We start from the raw sequence: 20,660 nt of genomic DNA, 5'->3' as shown, positions 1-20,660 counted from the left end.
TTGACCTGCTTTCCATCTTTTTTTGCTGGGCAGTATACACTACAATAGACTATGCTCTTCTGATGGAAGCAAACAGATTGCAGAGTCCAAACTAAAACGCATTGAGAATTGAGCCTAGCTTAGAGTGACTATTCTGGTCAATTAATATTAATGTTGCTGTGCAGTCAAAATGAATGTTAACATTGTAATTGACTAATAGGTAAGCTGACATTACATGTATAGAGTCTGATCATTATATATGAATATTATATACCTATGATATTAGTACATGTGATGATGTCTCTTTTAGTGGTATTATAACACAATAATTTATGTGTTCCAGGTGATTACGACAGAATTCACAGAGAAGACTATATGGACTATGGTAGATCTGCCACCTGGGAACTATTGCATCAGTGTAAATATGAAGTACGGGGAAGTCTCAAGTAGCTCAAGTCGAAATGAGTGTGTGGTGTTAAAAGGTATGATGATGGTCACTTGGGACCTGTCCAAGCTCTGCAAAGCTCAAAGGCAGTATGGAGCCTGCTGCACATGGACTGGGTTCTTGCTACATAATACAGCTGACACCTGCTCACAATGACTGGGATCAGAGATAACACCAATCCCAGTCATTTAATCTACTCAAATGCTATGGTTAGTAGAAATTGTGGCATCTGAGGGGTTAGTCAGAGAGAGGAGGAACCCGGTGACCTCTGATCAGCACACTCACAGTGAAATCGCGGGGGACTGATTGTGCAATGGCAGCCTGGGGCCTTGTGAAGGCTCCCAAGCCTGCAATTTTAGCTACTATATAGCCCTGTCTGTGGCAGGGCTTTATAGGAGAATACCTATAGACTTTAATAGTATACTAATGCAGTCCATGGTATTAGCAATCAAACAACTGCATGTTCAAGTCCCTAAGGAGAATAAAAAATGTAAATAAAATGTTTTTAAAAATATTTACAAAAAAAAATAAAAATAAAAATATCACATTCCTTTCCCAATTTTACATATAAGAATGCAAAATAAAAAAATAGACATTTGGGAGAGACTGATCAAACTAGTGTAAAGGAAAATTGGCTTAGTTGCCCATAACAACCAATCAGATTCCCCCTTTCATTTTTTAAAGGCACTCTGAAAAATGAAAGGTGGACTCTGATTGGTTGCTGTGGGCTACTAAGGGCTCTTTCACACCTGCGTTATTGTCTTCCGGCATAGAGTTCCGTCGTCGGGGCTCTATGCCGGAAGAATCCTGATCAGGATTATCCTAATGCATTCTGAATGGAGAGTAATCCGTTCAGGATGCATCAGGATGTCTTCAGTTCCGGAACGGAACGTTTGTTGGCCGGAGAAAATACCGCAGCATGCTGTGCTTTTTGCTCCGGCCAAAAATCCGGAACACTTGCCGCAAGGCCGGATCCGGAATTAATGCCCATTGAAAGGCATTGATCCGGATCCGGCCTTAAGCTAAACGTCGTTTCGGCGCATTGCCGGAGCCGACATTTAGCTTTTTCAGAGTGGTTACCATGGCTGCCGGGACGCTAAAGTCCTGGCAGCCATGGTAAAGTGTAGTGGGGAGCGGGGAGCAGTGTACTTACCGTCCGTGCGGCTCCCCGGGCGCTCCAGAGTGACGTCAGGGCGCCCCAAGCGCATGGATCATGTGATCACATGGATCACGTCATCCATGCGCATGGGGCGCTCTGACGTCATTCTGGAGCGCCCGGGGAGCCGCACGGACTGTAAGTATACCGCTCCCCCGCTCCCCGCTCCTACTATGGCAACCAGGACTTTAATAGCGTCCTGGGTGCCATAGTAACACTGAAAGCATTTGGAAGACGGTTCCGTCTTCAAATGCTTTCAGTACACTTGCGTTTTTCCGGATCCGGCAGGCACCTCCGGCAACGGAAGTGCATGCCGGATCCCAACAACGCAAGTGTGAAAGAGGCCTAAGTCAGTTTTCCTTTACACCAGTATGATAAATATTCTCCTTGATATATAAAACAATTGGTATGGGCGCATGCGCGCGGCTTGCAGGACAGACATGTCTGTGTGAGCTCCGCACCGATCGCTGGAAATTTTCCTTCATTAGCGCCGTTCATTCGGCTCCATAAGCACTGAATGCCCATGCAGAGATCACAGAAGACTGCCCGAGGCAAAAGGGGAGCGAAAATCCCGGGAACACCGACCGCTTCACAAACAATACCGGAGATCTTCCGGAGCACAAGGAATTCCATCATGGCCGACAAAGCGGCTTCTCCAGCAAGCCCGGCCTCATCTACTGAGGGCGAACTTCATGTGGAAGCGATACCTCCACAAGCAGGTCAGGAGGAACTATATACTAACATTGCAGCCCTTTTCAAATCGGAGCTCTCACAGGCGGTCGCAGAATTCTCCCGCCAAATTAATGAGCTGGGGAGCAGAGTATCTGACCTGGAGACCAGGACAGACGAGTTAGCTGACGCCATTGGGACCGACAGGGGCGACATCGACGCGCACTCCCTTCAACTACAAGCTCTAGAGACAAAGATTGAGGACCTGGAGAACAGGTCTAGAAGAGGGAATTTGCGCATAAAGGGCTTACCTGAATCCTTCCAAGACCTCCCAGGTACAATTGGCGCGCTGTTTAGCACCTTGCTCCCACAGGCTCCATTGTCTCAACTAAAGATGGACAGAATCCACAGAGCCCTGGGGAGGCCACGCATCCCTGATACCCCTAGGGATGTAATCCTTAAGTTAAATTACCCAGAGATGAGAGACTTGATCCTCAACGCCGCACGAAATTTGAAGGCCATGCCGGACCTTCCGCCTGAGGTACACATTTATGCGGACCTGGCTCCCACGACGCTCCGGAAGCGTAGGGAGATGAAGCCGGTGACTCAGGCGCTACAGCAAGCTCAGGTACGCTACAGATGGGGATTCCCCTTCGCCCTATCGTTCCAGCTTAATTCGCGCCAGTATACGGTTCATACACCTGCTGAGGGGATTGAAAAGCTGAGGCAAGCCGGCTTAAAGGTGGACTGCTTGGAGAAATCTGTTGCGCCTCCTAGGCCTCAGCGCCCTGCCAGAGTTTGGTCCCAGGTACCAACTACCTCCAAGTCCCCAGGACACTGAAAACACAGTCCAGCTTTGCTCATCCACAGAGGGTGATATTCTGTATAGTCTTCTAAAGAGTCTCCAGGAATGTTTATTCTTGATTTCCTGACTGCAGCTTGATGTTTGGGCTGGTCTCTTGTGACTTTCGGTGAGGGTACAGTTCAGGACTCTTGCTAGGGATACAGCGAATTGGACATCATTGTTGCCCTTCATTTACGGGTTACAAACTGTGGTTTCAGGGATGATTATTGCATCCTTGATTTCCACATTAGACCCACTAATTATTGCGGGCTATGTTAGGCCCAGCCAGTTATGCTATCTAACAGTATTGTTGGATTTGTTTATATTTTTCAGTTTTATCGTATATATGGAGATCTATGTTTTTACTACTTCCTATGCCAGGCGGCCCAGACATACTGCCGTATTAAGCTTTACCCTATATTGTTGGGATAATGTGTAAGATATTGTCACATAATGTGCGTGGCCTGAACTCACCAGGCAAACGTAAAACAGCATTCACATCTTACGTTAGACATGACCCAGATGTAATATGTATTCAGGAGTCACATTTCACACCCTCCTCTCACCCCAAATATTTCCATGCCAGATATTCCAGATTCTTCTCCTCCACCTTCCGCACTAAATCCAGGGGGGTCATTACTCTTCTACCGAACTTATTCCCATATCAGATTACCGACCAAATCACTGACCAAGAGGGACGTTATGTTATATTATTAGGGGAACATAAAGGGAAGGTTTTGTGCATAGTGAACATATATGCCCCAACTGAGGACCCAATTGTGTTTTCTAATTACATATATCAGAAGCTTGAGACATTGCGATATGATGAGGTAGCTTGGGCAGGTGACTTCAATTTTGTAATGAACCCTTTGCTAGACCGTTCCTCACAGCCTAATACACCGCGTTCTGACGCCTTGGGACATCAAATTTCGAGGGTTATGAGGTCACTTTCTCTAGCTGACTCTTGGAGGGAATATAATGGTACTCAGAGGGGCTACACCTACTACTCCCCTTCTACCACATCTTGCATATTGCAGACATCAAATTGCACCTTGGTCAGACCATGACATGGTCATTGCAGATATTACTCCTACTACACCCACTAGCCGACTATTTACTTGGAGGCTTAACGAGTCATTATTGACCAGACCCATAATTCGTGACCGACTTCAGGATGAATTAAAACAATTCTTTCTGGACAACTCTGACCCAGATGTAGATCCTGTGGTAGTTTGGCTCTCTCACAAGGCCTTCATGAGAGGTCAAATTATCAAAGAGGCTTCACGTCTTAAAAAAGAGAGACATGCTGCTCTACTGGATCTGGAATCTAAACTTAGCAGATTGGTCAAAGCTCACCAGAGATCACCCTCATTATACCTCCTTAAGGAGATTAAAACTGCCAAGCTTCAAATTAACATGATTCTCTCGAATCAAACAGAAAAAGCACTGCGTTGGACTGCGTCCTATTACTATAAATATGCTAACAAACCCGATAAGATGCTAGCTCGTCAGCTTAAAGCGAAACAAAAAATTAATCAGGTGTTCCAGATTCGAACTACACTGCGTGCAGAATTATTAGGCAAATGAGTATTTTGACCACATCATCCTCTTTATGCATGTTGTCTTACTCCAAGCTGTATAGGCTCGAAAGCCTACTACCAATTAAGCATATTAGGTGATGTGCATCTCTGTAATGAGAAGGGGTGTGGTCTAATGACATCAACACCCTATATTAGGTGTGCATAATTATTAGGCAACTTCCTTTCCTTTGGCAAAATGGGTCAAAAGAAGGACTTGACAGGCTCAGAAAAGTCTAAAATAGTGAGATATCTTGCAGAGGGATGCAGCACTCTTAAAATTGCAAAGCTTCTGAAGCGTGAAAATCGAACAATCAAGCGTTTCATTCAAAATAGTCAACAGGGTCGCAAGAAGCGTGTGGAAAAACCAAGGCGCAAAATAACTGCCCATGAACTGAGAAAAGTCAAGCGTGCAGCTGCCAAGATGCCACTTGCCACCAGTTTGGCCATATTTCAGAGCTGCAACATCACTGGAGTGCCCAAAAGCACAAGGTGTGCAATACTCAGAGACATGGCCAAGGTAAGAAAGGCTGAAAGACGACCACCACTGAACAAGACACACAAGCTGAAACGTCAAGACTGGGCCAAGAAATATCTCAAGACTGATTTTTCTAAGGTTTTATGGACTGATGAAATGAGAGTGAGTCTTGATGGGCCAGATGGATGGGCCCGTGGCTGGATTGGTAAAGGGCAGAGAGCTCCAGTCCGACTCAGACGCCAGCAAGGTGGAGGTGGAGTACTGGTTTGGGCTGGTATCATCAAAGATGAGCTTGTGGGGCCTTTTCGGGTTGAGGATGGAGTCAAGCTCAACTCCCAGTCCTACTGCCAGTTTCTGGAAGACACCTTCTTCAAGCAGTGGTACAGGAAGAAGTCTGCATCCTTCAAGAAAAACATGATTTTCATGCAGGACAATGCTCCATCACACGCGTCCAAGTACTCCACAGCGTGGCTGGCAAGAAAGGGTATAAAAGAAGAAAATCTAATGACATGGCCTCCTTGTTCACCTGATCTGAACCCCATTGAGAACCTGTGGTCCATCATCAAATGTGAGATTTACAAGGAGGGAAAACAGTACACCTCTCTGAACAGTGTCTGGGAGGCTGTGGTTGCTGCTGCACGCAATGTTGATGGTGAACAGATCAAAACACTGACAGAATCCATGGATGGCAGGCTTTTGAGTGTCCTTGCAAAGAAAGGTGGCTATATTGGTCACTGATTTGTTTTTGTTTTGTTTTTGAATGTCAGAAATGTATATTTGTGAATGTTGAGATGTAATATTGGTTTCACTGGTAAAAATAAATAATTGAAATGGGTATATATTTGTTTTTTGTTAAGTTGCCTAATAATTATGCACAGTAATAGTCACCTGCACACACAGATATCCCCCTAAAATAGCTAAAACTAAAAACAAACTAAAAACTACTTCCAAAAATATTCAGCTTTGATATTAATGAGTTTTTTGGGTTCATTGAGAACATGGTTGTTGTTCAATAATAAAATGAATCCTCAAAAATACAACTTGCCTAATAATTCTGCACTACCTGTAATGCAGGCCTAGTTACCTCTAATCCTGAAACCATATACCAGACCTTCCATACGTTCTACCAAAAGCTTTATTCTAAAGTGTCAGGTAGTCAAGAACAAGTACATAACAGTTTTATGGACTCTATAAGATTGCCACAAGCCTCCCATGAAGCGGTGTGTGATCTGGGTAAAGATATCATGAGTGAAGAGGTAGAATATTCCATTAAAACATTAAAATTAGGCAAAGCCCCAGGTCCAGATGGCCTGACAGCCCTGTACTATAAAAAATGTACCCCCTTGTTAACCCCTCATATCACTAAACTTTGTAATCACATAATGCAAGGCAATACCCCCCACTCTGACTTCCTGGAGGCCAACATAACCATCATCCCCAAACCCAAAAAGGATCATTTATCCACTTCCAACTATAGACCAATCTCGCTATTGAACCTGGATACGAAAATCCTCACATCCATTCTGGCGCGTCGGCTAAACATGCTACTTCCCACCCTTATTGGTAAGGATCAAGTAGGGTTCATTCCGGGTAGGGCAGCTCCGGAAAAAATTCTGAATCTGATCCAAGTTGCAAATGCTAAGAACACACCGTTAGCTGTCCTAGCTCTCGACATAGAGAAAGCTTTTGACTCTGTCACATGGGATTATCTGCATCAGTTCCTTCAATCCATGGGTATTCAGGGTCCATTTGTGCAGGCCATCAAGGCTCTCTACTCTTCTCCTGTCGCATATCTTAAGCTCCCATCCATGAACCCTACCCCCATCCACATCCTCAGGGGTACACGTCAAGGATGTCCTCTATCTCCGGCGCTCTTTGCCCTGGCGATGGAACCTTTGGCAATTGCCATCAGAAACAACATAAATATTTCAGGAGTCAAAGTTGGTGACACTGAACATAAACTAAGCTTATTCGCAGATGACCTCCTCCTTTCACTCACTAATCCCTTAATCTCCTTACCGAACCTTCTTAAATTGCTAAAGTCTTTTTCAGAAATTTCTGGACTACATATTAACCATCAAAAATCTGAGCTCATGTTATGTAATACTCCCCCCACATTGCAGTCACTCTTAAGACAAGATTTCCAGTTTCGCCATCTGCCCAATCACATCCCATACCTGGGTACAGTAGTCCCCACACACCTTCATTTGATGTATAAGCTAAACTATGCCCCCTTATACCGGGCCATCAGGGAGGACCTTAAATCCTGGAGTTCATTACCCATATCATGGATAGGTCGGATACATGTTATTAGGATGGTAGTTTTGACCAGACTGTTATACTTATTTCGTTCAATACCACTACCAGTCCCGGGTGGGGATCTCCGCGACCTGCAGAAAGATGTATTAAAGTTTATCTGGGGCAATAAACGTGCCCGCATAGCTCGGACTACCATGTGTCGACATAAAACACAAGGGGGTCTTTCTGTTCCTGATTTCATAAAATACTATAAAGCTGCTAGATTAGCCCAGCTTTTTCTGACGCATACTAAGTCGGAGACACACCCCTTATGGGTTTCAATAGAACAGTCCCTCATCTCACCTTGGTCGTGGAGAGCCCTACTATGGACGTCACTATCTTTACCTATTAGGATACGCTCCAATTCACCATTGTCCTACCAGGCTCTATTATTGTGGAGATCTGTCAGGTTTAAGCTGGCCCTACAATCGAAAATATCTCCCCTCCTTCACCTTATAGGCAATCCTGCATTTCCCCCAGGAATTAAAACCTCCGATTTTAGCTGGTGGATTGATAACAACTATGTGACTCTACATAGATTCTTAGTCAAAGGGAAACTCATTGCCTTGAATGATTTTAAAGATAAATGTGCCCTCCCTAGGAGTGAATCATTCAGGGCTAATCAGATATTCTCATTCTTTGACTCTTTAAAGCTCAACAATGTGAATCTAGACTTCACCCCCTTTGAACGTTATGCTAATTTTTCTTTGTATAGGCGAGGTCTGTTGTCTAGACTATACGGAATGCTAGATCCCTCACCAGATGGGATTCGCCTCCCGTATATGGTGGAGTGGGAGAAGGATACACAGGTAGAATACCCTCTTTCAGATTGGTTCTTTCGTTCCCAAACTATAACTAAAAGTTCGTGGCAAACCACACTGGCAGAAACCTCTGTGAAAGTCCTTCATAGAACTTATTTAGTTCCTTATAGGTTACACCACATTTATCCAGAGGTTTCACCATTATGTTTTAGGGGATGTGCTGAGAACGGAACAGTCTATCATATCTGGTGGACGTGCCCCCATGTTCAGTTATTATGGTCTAAAGTATGTAGATTGCTTTCATCAGTTCTAGATTGTAACTATCAACCAAACCCCATTTATTGCCTCTTAGGAGATAAACCCCCTTGGTTGACATTTGCTAAGTTTAAGCTATCTCATTATATCTTAATGGCCGCCAGAATCCATATAGCATACAAGTGGAAAACTAGTTTATTAAGCTATCAAGCAGTCTTAGATAGAATTAATAGGATTCTGTTATATGAAAAGCTTTCAGCCATTCGTATGGATACTTTTGAGGCATTTGAAAAACTTTGGGAACCCTGGGTTTCATCCTCCTACTCCGCTAACATACAACAAAGCATATCATTATAATGATGACAATATTTTATAAGAATATTTTAATTATGTTGACTATATGTGTTTGTATGTCAAACGCTCTTGCACTATAAGATCTCCATTTGACGATTGATATTGTTCTTATTATTTAAAAAAATATATTTGTTATTTTTACATGTTATGTATACTTAAAATGTATATCACATTGCTATGTTAAGATGCTCATACTCAATGGTACTTTACTTTTCAATAAAGCATTTGAAACATAAAACAATTGGTATCCCCACATAGAAGAATGTTCAAATTCTTAAAATATAAAAGTATTTATCCTACACACATATTTCAGTCTGCTGTTCAACATAGCAGATCTGCTGTAATGTCCACTTTAAAATCCCAAATTTGTAGTGAATAGTTACAGTAATAGGTTGGCATGATTGTCATAAAATTCTTTAAAGGGGTATTCCTATCTCAGAAAGTGATTGCATATTGATAGGATATGTTATCACTTTATGATACAAGGGGGTATAACACGTGAGACCCCTACGATCTGAAGCATGAAGCAGTCTTTCCTTGCAAAGAGGGCCATGCCCCCTGCTGTACAGAGAAACTGCTGCACAGCTCCTTTCTAATTAATGGTGGAGGCTAAGCTCACTGCACAGCCAGGCGGCTAGAAGCCTCGCTGGCAGCAAGCAAGTAAACTTAATATATATATATATATATATATATATATATATATATATATACATACTTATATATACAGTTGTGTAAGCTCTTATTGAGCATGGCAAGTAAACAGAAATGGGTGCGACTAATGATTGTCAGTGTATGCTAAGTCAGAACAATTGCTTTGTCACTTCAGTAATACACACTTAAATGTAAAATGACCTGACAGGCATGTTTTCTGTTCGTGGCGTTTCTATCTATTTTGTTTGCTATGTATATAGAGAGCTAGTGTTACTGCCCACCATTGAAGACAATTTCATTAGGTGCAAAATTCTGCTCTGATTGACCTCTTAATACAGCCAATAGTGCCGGAACTCTGTTTCTCTGTTGCAAAGCTCAAAATCCCAGGCATAGCCAATTCTGCAACCACTAGGGGGAGTTTGCATACTGTTTATACAATTATGTGAATAATAACACAGTTTGCAGCGCCTCCTGCTGGTGGAACAATTGTATAATTTACCTCTACACTTAGGCAGAGTATTTGCATCTCTGTATTGAAAAATTGAGCTTCAGCTCCTATAAAAATGTATTACAAAAAGACTCACAGAAAAATGCATTATTACGATATTGAGGCCAATGAAAGCAGTGCTGTAGTGACAAGCTCCCTCCACTACAAGGTTGACTTCTGGCAACAGAGGTACACGCCAATAGCTGGGGTTTCGGACCCTCATCAATCAGCTAGTGATGGCCTACTGTGAGTGTAGGCCATCATTTAGTATCATTTAGCACTGTCACCAGGAAATTCACTGTTTAATTAGGCACAGTACTGACTGTAATAATACCTTTCACTTAGCAATCCATTGCTTCATTCTGGACTTTTAATCCGTCAGAGAGGTGTCACGGCCATGGATATGACCGTGACTCCTGAACCGCATGCGGTTGTCAGCGGTTTTCTTTGGTTGTCAATCACAGGTGAGGGCTGTGGTATTTGCCTCACCTGTGGTTGCCGCTGGCAACAGTGTGTATGTGGCAGCGTAGCAGGCTGAGCTGTGCCATTGCAGCTTGCTATGTTGTGCATGCGGTTTTGTGTGATGTGTGTATGTGTGCACTTGCTTTTTATGTTATTGTGTGCACGTCCCCTTTAAGTGGTGTTTTCCCTTCCCTGGTGTTGGAAGGGTTAATCTCCTTCCTAGTGTGTGTGTGCACTGGGTGTGTCCGACTGTGGGGTGTGGCTTCTTGGCCTATAAAGCCTCACTGCTTTTGCAGGCCTGCAGGTTGCTTCAGCCATGCTTAGCTGAAAGCAGCCTCCTGTCTTTACTACCTGCCAGTAAGAGCCACCCCTGTGGTCATAACCATAATGTCTCATTAAGTTTATTTCTAGTTATGTGTGATGTCCGTTTGATGTTTTACATGTGATTTTGTGCAGCTATGGATCTGGGTCCCTGTGTGGGGATGCGTTTGTGATCTGCACCCTGCTAACACAGGGATCCAGTCAGCAAGGCTGTGGCAGGTAGGTGGAACTCTTTGTTCACCTGCCATATCCAACGAGCTGTTTATGTCTCCCCTTTTCCAGCAGCTTGGCCGTTGAGACTCCTGCTCCTCCGTGTCTAGGAGGAGTGGGTTGTCTTACTCAGCTCCTAGTTTAGGGCCATCTTGAGGGCTAGCAGGGACTTCTAGGTTCCGGAGCATGAGCCCTCCTACCATCAAGGTTGGCTCATGTAGCTAGGAGTCAGGGTCAGGTTAGGGATGCCTTTAGGAGGTGACCTGCTCCCTAATCCTGTCTTCATGGCCAAGCAGCCGTAACATCACCGGGCTCCACACGACTGAGGATTTCCCCCATCCTCAGCCGTGACAGTATGACCACAATCGCTTCTTACATGGCGCTCCCTCGAAAGAGGGTAAAGCATGCACCGCTATCTACGGATGGGGTGCATGCGCGTTCTCCGGAGGGAGAGCGTTATGGGGGTTTCACCGTTTACGGCGCGGTGAGTGGCATTCCCCGCCATTCCTAGCTCACCGTTGTCCGTGTTGGTGTCCCCTTTTGATTGTCTTTCCCCTCCCCCCCTCCCATTGTTTTTTGTGCCTCACCAACCTTCCCCTTTTGTTGTTGGGAGGGGCTTTGAGGGGTGGGAGTATGCATTCCCTCGAAAGAGGGTGAAGCATGTACCGCCGTCTGCGTAAGGGGTACATGCGCGCTCTTTGGAGGGAGAGCGTTCTGGGGGTTTCGCCGCTGACGGCACGGTGTGGCTTTTCCCCGCCACTTCCTCACCGTGTTCGTTTGGCGTCCCCTGATATTTTATTACACTTGGTGTTTGTTTGGTATGTGGTATGCATACCTTCGAAAGAGGGTGCAGCATGCAGTGTCATCCCCTTGTGGCCTGCATGCGCGTTCTCCGGGGGGAGAGCGTTCCTGGGGGTTCTCCGTTAACGGCACGGTTGGTGGCTTATTCCCCGCCACCTTACCTTCCGTGTCCGTGTTGGCGATCCCTCGTCCCTCTCCATGTTCCCATCTCTGGTCGTCTGCTGGCAGCACTCCGTAAGTGGTCCGGCTGCGTGCTGGTTAGGAGTGTCTGCTGGCAGCGACTGGAGTGGGGACATGAGTGGAGAGTCCCCTCGTCCACTCTCAGTGGTTCCATTTCCGTGTCGCTGGTGCGGGCTGCAGGCCTCGTCGGACTGGCTGTGTTGTGAGCTGGGAGAGGATGCAGCTGACAGCGACTTTCTGGGAACCATGTCCTGAGAGTGGACGTTCCCTTCTCCTATCCCCTTGTGCGAGTCTCTCACCAGTTTCTTTTTTTTGGTGGGGGGGCTTTGAGGGGTGGGAGTGTCACGGCCATGGATATGACCGTGACTCCTGAACCGCATGCGGTTGTCAGCGGTTTTCTTTGGTTGTCAATCACAGGTGAGGGCTGTGGTATTTGCCTCACCTGTGGTTGCCGCTGGCAACAGTATGTATGTGGCAGTGTAGCAGTCTGAGCTGTGCCATTGCAGCTTGCTATGTTGTGCATGCGGTTTTGTGTGATGTGTGTATGTGTGCACTTGCTTTTTATGTTATTGTGTGCACGTCCCCTTTAAGTGGTGTTTTCCCTTCCCTGGTGTTGGAAGGGTTAATCTCCTTCCTAGTGTGTGTGTGCACTGGGTGTGTCCGACTGTGGGGTGTGGCTTCTTGGCCTATAAAGCCTCACTGCTTTTGCAGGTCTGCAGGTTGCCTCAGCCATGCTTAGCTGAAAGCAGCCTCCTGTCTTTACTACCTGCCAGTAAGAGCCACCCCTGTGGTCATAACCATAATGTCTCATTAAGTTTATTTCTAGTTATGTGTGATGTCCGTTTGATGTTTTACATGTGATTTTGTGCAGCTATGGATCTGGGTCCCTGTGTGGGGATGCGTTTGTGATCTGCACCCTGCTAACACAGGGATCCAGTCAGCAAGGCTGTGGCAGGTAGGTGGAACTCTTTGTTCACCTGCCATATCCAACGAGCTGTTTATGTCTCCCCTTTTCCAGCAGCTTGGCCGTTGAGACTCCTGCTCCTCCGTGTCTAGGAGGAGTGGGTTGTCTTACTCAGCTCCTAGTTTAGGGCCATCTTGAGGGCTAGCAGGGACTTCTAGGTTCCGGAGCATGAGCCCTCCTACCATCAAGGTTGGCTCATGTAGCTAGGAGTCAGGGTCAGGTTAGGGATGCCTTTAGGAGGTGACCTGCTCCCTAATCCTGTCTTCATGGCCAAGCAGCCGTAACATCACCGGGCTCCACACGACTGAGGATTTCCCCCATCCTCAGCCGTAACAAGAGGAGGGGCTGGGAGGAAGCAAGGGTGGACTGAGGACCTTGGGCCTGCCTTCAATGTACAGAACTGATCATTTGCGTATGGATTACAAGTATTTTTCCTCCAGAATGAAGCAGCAGATAGCTGAGCTACTGTAGCAATACAAGACATTGTGCCTGGTTTATCAGTGAATTTTCTCTTGACAGATTCCGTTTGAAGGGGTTGTCTGAAATTAGTAAAATTGGTGTAAAATTAAATAGGTAATAGTATTTACCCATTAAATCGCCCCCTGCTCCAGCTCTGCTGTTCCCATCCTCCCAGTCTTTGTTTAAACAGGTACAACACTGATGAGACCACTGAAGCCAATCACTGATCTCAACAGTGTGCATTTAAGGCTAGCAATTGGCTGCAGCAGTCTCGTGTTGTCAATGTGAGCAGTAACTAAACAATTAAAGTAGGTGACCTTATTAATACTTAACTTTTACTAATATTTACATTAAAATGTAGACCTTAAATATACACAATCACATATAAAAAGTGGCGCACAAAAAGTGCGTTATTACTAGTGTTGATCGAGCACCAAAGTGCTCGGGTGCTCTGGTGCTTGAGTAGAACAGTTTAGGATGCTCGGGTGCTCTACAGAGCACCAGAGCACAATGGAAGTCAATGGGAGAACCCGAGCATTAAACCAGGCACCCCCTGCTCTGAAGAGGGGAGGGTGTCTGGTTCATAGGAAAAGGTCAGAGATTGATGGAAACACCACAGAAATAGTTCGGGAACAGCATAGGGAGGCTGTCTGAATGCATCTTGGACTCCCAGGTCGTTGCTGGGAACGATGTTGTCCGACTAGTACGCCGATTTTACAGACAATAATACGCACAAAACCAAAGATAAAATCGATTTTAGAGGAAAAATTGTTAAGAAACATTCTTTCCTGTATATTTACTTGTATATAAAGTGCAAGTGCTGCCAAAAATTACAAGGAAGAGGCACTCTGATACAACCTGTATATCACATAAAGGAGGGCCTCCTACACTCATAAAGCCTATGCACTAAGTGAAAGGGCTTCCAAAAATTACAAGGAACCGGCACTCCAATACACCCTTTATTACACATAAAAGAGGATTCACACCAGAGTTGGGGAGAAGGGGCCACCTAATGTGCTTGCGCCTTACCTCTCATCTGGCTCCAGATGATCAGACACTGCACATGTGCAGTGAGTGGTAGAGAAATTTAGCAGAACAAATGGCCATCAGATCTCCCTACCCCCATACTGCGCAGGCGCTATGATCAGATGGATGTTCGGTATAAAAGATCTCCCTGTCCGCTGGTGCGCGTGGTGTTTCACGATGGGAGTAGTTAGCCACGCTTGCGCACTGGCCCGTAATTTTTTCCTACCCTCTAACCGCTGGTGAGGCTCCCGGCACATACGCAGTGTTGGCCGGTGTCGAGCTGAGAGGTAAGGCGCAAGCGCATTAGGTGGCCCCTTCTCCCCAACTCTGGTGTGAAATTTCCCTACCACGTCGTTGTGCACCTGCGCGGCGTGGCACACCTCCTTCCAAAGCTGGGAACGTCATGTACGGTGCGGCCGCGTCACAACAGGAAGTGACGAGGGTAGGGAAATTTTACGGGTAGGGAAATATCACGGAACACCGGCATTTGGCGTCCTGCGTGTGGCCGCTGCGCTTTACAAGCCGCTCTAGGCTGCTTTTTAAACCTAGCGCGGGTGGCCTGAGAATCCGCCCCTTGGGATACATGATCTGTCATATGATCCATCATTTGATCGGATCAAGTGACGTGTCTAGCACACACCTCGGAATGACTGCGCCTATATCGGGACATGCGCGTATTGTCAAACTATGTGAATGGGGCATGGGAACCAATAAAATTGGGCGGAGACATGTAGGGCTACTAAACCACACCCCTGGATTTTCCCAGCGCTACCTTAGTAATAGCACCGTATGATAGCGAATGTGCTGGACTGTAGCAAGATAACTGCAGCCAGTACAGACAGAGCTTGTATTGGTACACTCTCTAAAAGATAACTGGTAAAGTATATACAATATCTACACACTCTCTGAGGAACTATTAAGCATACAGTACAGACCAAAAGTTTGGACACACCTTCTCATTCAAAGAGTTTTCTTTATTTTCATGACTATGAAAATTGTAGATTCACACTGAAGGCATCAAAACTATGAATTAACACATGTGGAATTATATACATAACAAACAAGTGTGAAACAACTGAAAATATGTAATATTCTAGGTTCTTCAAAGTAGCCACCTTTTGCTTTGATTACTGCTTTGCACACTCTTGGCATTCTCTTGATGAGCTTCAAGAGGTAGTCCCCTGAAATGGTTTTCACTTCACAGGTGTGCCCTGTCAGGTTTAATAAGTGGGATTTCTTGCCTATAAATGGGGTTGGGATCATCAGTTGCGTTGAGGAGAAGTCAGGTGGATACACAGCTGATAGTCCTACTGAATAGACTGTTAGAATTTGTATTATGGCAAGAAAAAAGCAGCTAAGTAAAGAAAAACGAGTGGCCATCATTACTTTAAGAAATGAAGGTCAGTCAGTAAGCCGAAAAATTGGGAAAACTTTGAAAGTAAGGGCTATTTGACCATGAAGGAGAGTGATGAGGTACTGCGCCAGATGACCTGGCCTCCACAGTCACCGGACCTGAACCCAATCGAGATGGTTTGGGGTGAGCTGGACCGCAGAGTGAAGACAAAAGGGCCAACAAGTGCTAAGCATCTCTGGGAACTCCTTCAAGACTGTTGGAAGACCATTTCAGGGGACTACCTCTTGAAGCTCATCAAGAGAATGCCAAGAGTGTGCAAAGCCGTAATCAAAGCAAAAGGTGGCTACCTTGAAGAACCTAGAATATGACATATTTTCAGTTGTTTCACACTTGTTTGTTATGTATATAATTCCACATGTGTTAATTCATAGTTTTGATGCCTTCATAGTCATGAAAATAAAAAAAACTCTTTGAATGAGAAGGTGTGTCCAAACTTTTGGTCTGTACTGTATATCAAAAATGATCTTGTCACGAGAGTGTCAAGAGCCACGCCTGACTCCGTTATACCCGGGGTCAGGAAGTCGCAGCGGGTGGCTGCGCGCTCTATGTCTAATGACAGTGCTGTTTATTAATGGTAGCTTTCTGGGTTTGCCTTGCAATCCTTTTTGGCTCACTCAGGGATCCGTAGCTTCTCCTCCTCAGCTGTTTCTTGTCCAGCAATCCCAACCTCCTTATATTCCCATCTCTTACTTCTCTGGTTGCCAGATATAGAGCTTCCTGCCTGGACTTCTATACTGACCCACTGGAGCTGTGTGGCTGTGTTCCCTGGTTGTTGTTCCAGAACGTTACCCTCCGGATCCCTGTTGGGCCTTGGTGGTCTGCTGTTGTCGCCCACCTGGGATTATATGTTTGTCTGTATTGTCTGTCCTCTCCTTGGTGTTTTCCTCTTAGTGTCAGTGGTGCGGACTAGTGATCCCACCAAGGCCCCAACATAGGGCTCATCTTAGGGAAAGCCAGGGTTTAGGCACGTGATCGGCGTACGGGTGAGGAACCCGTCTAGGGACGTCAGGGCAGTCAGGTGCCAGCCGCAAGGTGAGTCAGGAGTCACCATCTTTCCCTCTCCCTTGGACAGGGCCTTCCCATTTCCCTCCCTTTGCGTGACGCCGGTCATTACAGATCTATACATTAAGGTTGCACCAGAGTATCAAGGGATACATATTGGCTCTCGGAATAATATTTACAGTAAGATTTGCATACAAGATCACGAGTCTATTACATGGGGCACTAGGAAGAAAAGCTAAATAAATGGGGGATAATAGAGGGAAAACTGGGCCCTAGGTCAGATATAACATCCAAAGAGTAATTGCTCATTCAGACCCCCAGGCTGGACCGTTTTTAACATAAAGATCCACCATGTTTCCCTCTGCAAATTTTTTTTATCCCAATTCCCTCCTCGCATAAGAAGGGGAGGTACAACTTCAATGCCCTGGAATCTCATTCTTGAGTAGTCTCCATTATGGTTGGATTCAACATGTTTTTCCAGGGGAGTATCCCTCCCATGGCGCATGGCGCCCAGATGTTCCCCAATCCTTCTCCGGAGTTCTCGGGTCGTTTTTTCCCACGTATTCTAATCCACATTCACATATAGCTTTGTAGATGAAACCTTTTGAACGGCAATTAATAAAGCTTTTTATGGAATATAGAAAAACAGGAATCTAGTTGGCACTCAATCAATCGGGCTCATGTGGATACAAACAATTTCTTAGCACAAAGATAAAATATTCCCAAAACAATAAGAATGTCTGATCTATAAGAATGTCAAAATTATGATAAAACATACAATAAAAAACTACTGTTCCATATAGTAGACATATAATCTATGATTAAAAATAATCAACTGCAAAGAAAAATAAGGGGTCAGTCAGCACATCCCAATGTGCAGGTGCACATTGCTGTGGCTGAAAACAAAAGGTAAAAAATACCATGCAACAGATCTCTGCAAACCAAATAAAGTACAAAAAAGTATTCTATGCTTATTATGTAAATTAGAGATGCTTGGCAAATATATTTTGTACAAAATAATTTGAGCCCGTCTGCCACACATCAAGGCGATCTCTGTAAGACGGGAACCTAACACTAAATTCTACCTGTTATGTGCCATGATGGCTACCATACAATTCATGGAGTGTAGGTTCCACATGCATGCTGGGCCCACCTTAATTTTTGTCATCTTTGGTGCCAAAATGGCCTCCATTAAATCCAGGGAATGCAGATACCAACATGCATGCTGAGCCCACTCCACACCTCTCCTGGTGCCAAATGGACACCAACGAATGAAATGAGAGGCCACCCTATACCTCTCCTGGTGCAAAATGGCTTCCAGTGAGTGAGGGAGAGCAGGCTAAGCTTTATACTCACACTAATTAAAGTCAGCCTATGGGGCAGACAGGTTGGTCAGGAGTGCACGAATGAAGAGTCAGCCACACCTCCGGTACAAACTGCAAAGAAAAAAAGGGGGTCAGTCAGCACATCCCAATGCGTAGGTGCATGTTGCTATGGCTGAAAACACAAAGAGAAAATTACTATGCAACAGCACTCTGCAAACCAAATAAAGTACAAAAAAATATTCTAATGCTATGCTTATTATGTAAATTAGAGATGCTTGGCAAATACATTTTGTACAAAATTATTTGGGCCCGTCTGCCACAAGTCAAGGCGATCTCTGTGAGACGGGAACCTAACACTAAATTATACCTGTTATGTGCCATGACGGTTACCATACAATTCAGGGAGTGTAGGTTCCACATGCATGCTGGACCCACCTTAATTTTTGTCATCTTTGGTGCCAAAATGGCCTCCATTAAATCCAGGGAATGCAGGTACCAACATGCATGCCAAGCCCACTCAACACCTCTCCTCGTACCAGATGGCCACCAACGAATGCAATGAGAGTCCACCCTATACCTCTCCTGGTGGTGCCAAATGGCTTCCAGTGAATGAGGGAGAGCAGGCTAAGCTTTATACTCACAGTCAGCCACACCTCTGTACAAACTGCAAAGAAAAAAAGGGGGTCAGTCAGCACATCCCAATGCGCAGGGGCACGTTGCTATGGCTGAAAACACAAAGAGAAAAATACTATGCAACAGCACTCTGCAAACTAAATAAAGTACAAAAAAGTATTTTAATGTTCATGCTATGCCTATTATGTAAATTAGAGATGCTTGGCAAATACATTTTGTACAAAATTATTTGGGCCCGTCTGCCACAAGTCAAGGCGATCTCTGTGAGACGGGAACCTAACACTAAATTCTGCCTGTTATGTGCCATGACGGCTACCATACAATTCAGGGAGTGTAGGTTCCACATGCATGCTGGACCCACCTTAATTTTTGTCATCTTTGGTGCCAAAATGGCCTCCATTTGATTAATGATCATATACAGATACAGGGGCTGATCCTAGAAAATAAAATATTAAAAATTTCCAAAAAAATCATACATGTTAATAGGATTCTATATATCATCTAAATACATTCTAAGCATATTCCTTTTCTATCTGTCAGTATTGGCAATGTATCTGAATGGTGTAAGGTTTAGAAAAAGTTTTTTATATGAAAAACAGTCCTGATATTCCACTATCAATTGGAGATGCCTATCGCAGTTTGGACACATCCCAAAAGCATTATTTAAGGAAGCAGCTAAAATGGAGGCCCATACCACTGAGGAAGGAACAGTTATGGACCTCCTAATTAGGCGATATTTATGAACATACTACAATATATTGGAAGGCTGCATATAAGCAGCGGTAATCTGCATTCAAAGCACCATGTGTTAACGTCCCTGAGACTGCCTGTGAGACAGGGTCACTAGGTGATGTATCCTGGACTTACAAATGCCGGAACGTAGGCTTGTTACCAGAGCGGCCAAATACGAGGTGGAATAGTGGAGTTAAGTTTGCATTAGTGCCGAAGACCACGTGGGACGACACGCCGAGGCACTATACTCCGCTCCTGAAACCGGGACTGCAAAACTGTTACTGCCTGCAGCGATCCAATACACAAGGAGATCTTGACTAATATTATGCGGACACCTTGTGTAGGAACCTGCAAAGAAAGAATAAGGCACACGTGATTCTGTGTGTCATCGGTGCGGTATAAAATTTTAAATACCTGCGATAAAAAAATCGAACTGCATGCTGTTTTAAAGGAAATTTAACGGGACACCATTGGAAGCACTTTCTTTACAGGGAGTGCAGAATTATTAGGCAAGTTGTATTTTTGAGGATTAATTTTATTATTGAACAACAACCATGTTCTCAATGAACCCAAAAAACTCATTAATATCAAAGCTGAATATTTTTGGAAGTAGTTTTTAGTTTGTTTTTAGTTTTAGCTATTTTAGGGGGATATCTGTGTGTGCAGGTGACTATTACTGTGCATAATTATTAGGCAACTTAACAAAAAACAAATATATACCCATTTCAATTATTTATTTTTACCAGTGAAACCAATATAACATCTCAACATTCACAAATATACATTTCTGACATTCAAAAACAAAACAAAAACAAATCAGTGACCCATATAGCCACCTTTCTTTGCAAGGACACTCAAAAGCCTGCCATCCATGGATTCTGTCAGTGTTTTGATCTGTTCACCATCAACATTGCGTGCAGCAGCAACCACAGCCTCCCAGACACTGTTCAGAGAGGTGTACTGTTTTCCCTCCTTGTAAATCTCACATTTGATGATGGACCACAGGTTCTCAATGGGGTTCAGATCAGGGGAACAAGGAGGCCATGTCATTAGATTTTCTTCTTTTATACCCTTTCTTGCCAGCCACGCTGTGGAGTACTTGGACGCGTGTGATGGAGCATTGTCCTGCATGAAAATCATGTTTTTCTTGAAGGATGCAGACTTCTTCCTGTACCAC

General features: G+C 44.6%; 1 protein-coding gene across 1 annotated transcript in view; it reads left to right on the top strand.

Annotated features, from left to right (window-relative positions):
- The window catches only part of LOC120997125, a 71,110-nt gene that overhangs the window by 37,575 nt on the left and 12,875 nt on the right, over positions 1-20,660 (top strand). The window contains exon 5 of the mRNA XM_040427076.1: positions 323-461. Within this exon, the coding sequence (XP_040283010.1) occupies positions 323-461 (139 nt within the window). The remainder of the gene's footprint in view (positions 1-322; positions 462-20,660) is intronic.

This window comes from Bufo bufo, chromosome 4, assembly GCF_905171765.1.
Source record: "Bufo bufo chromosome 4, aBufBuf1.1, whole genome shotgun sequence".
Lineage (NCBI taxonomy): Eukaryota > Metazoa > Chordata > Amphibia > Anura > Bufonidae > Bufo > Bufo bufo.
This window is presented reverse-complemented; position numbering and strand designations above follow the sequence as displayed.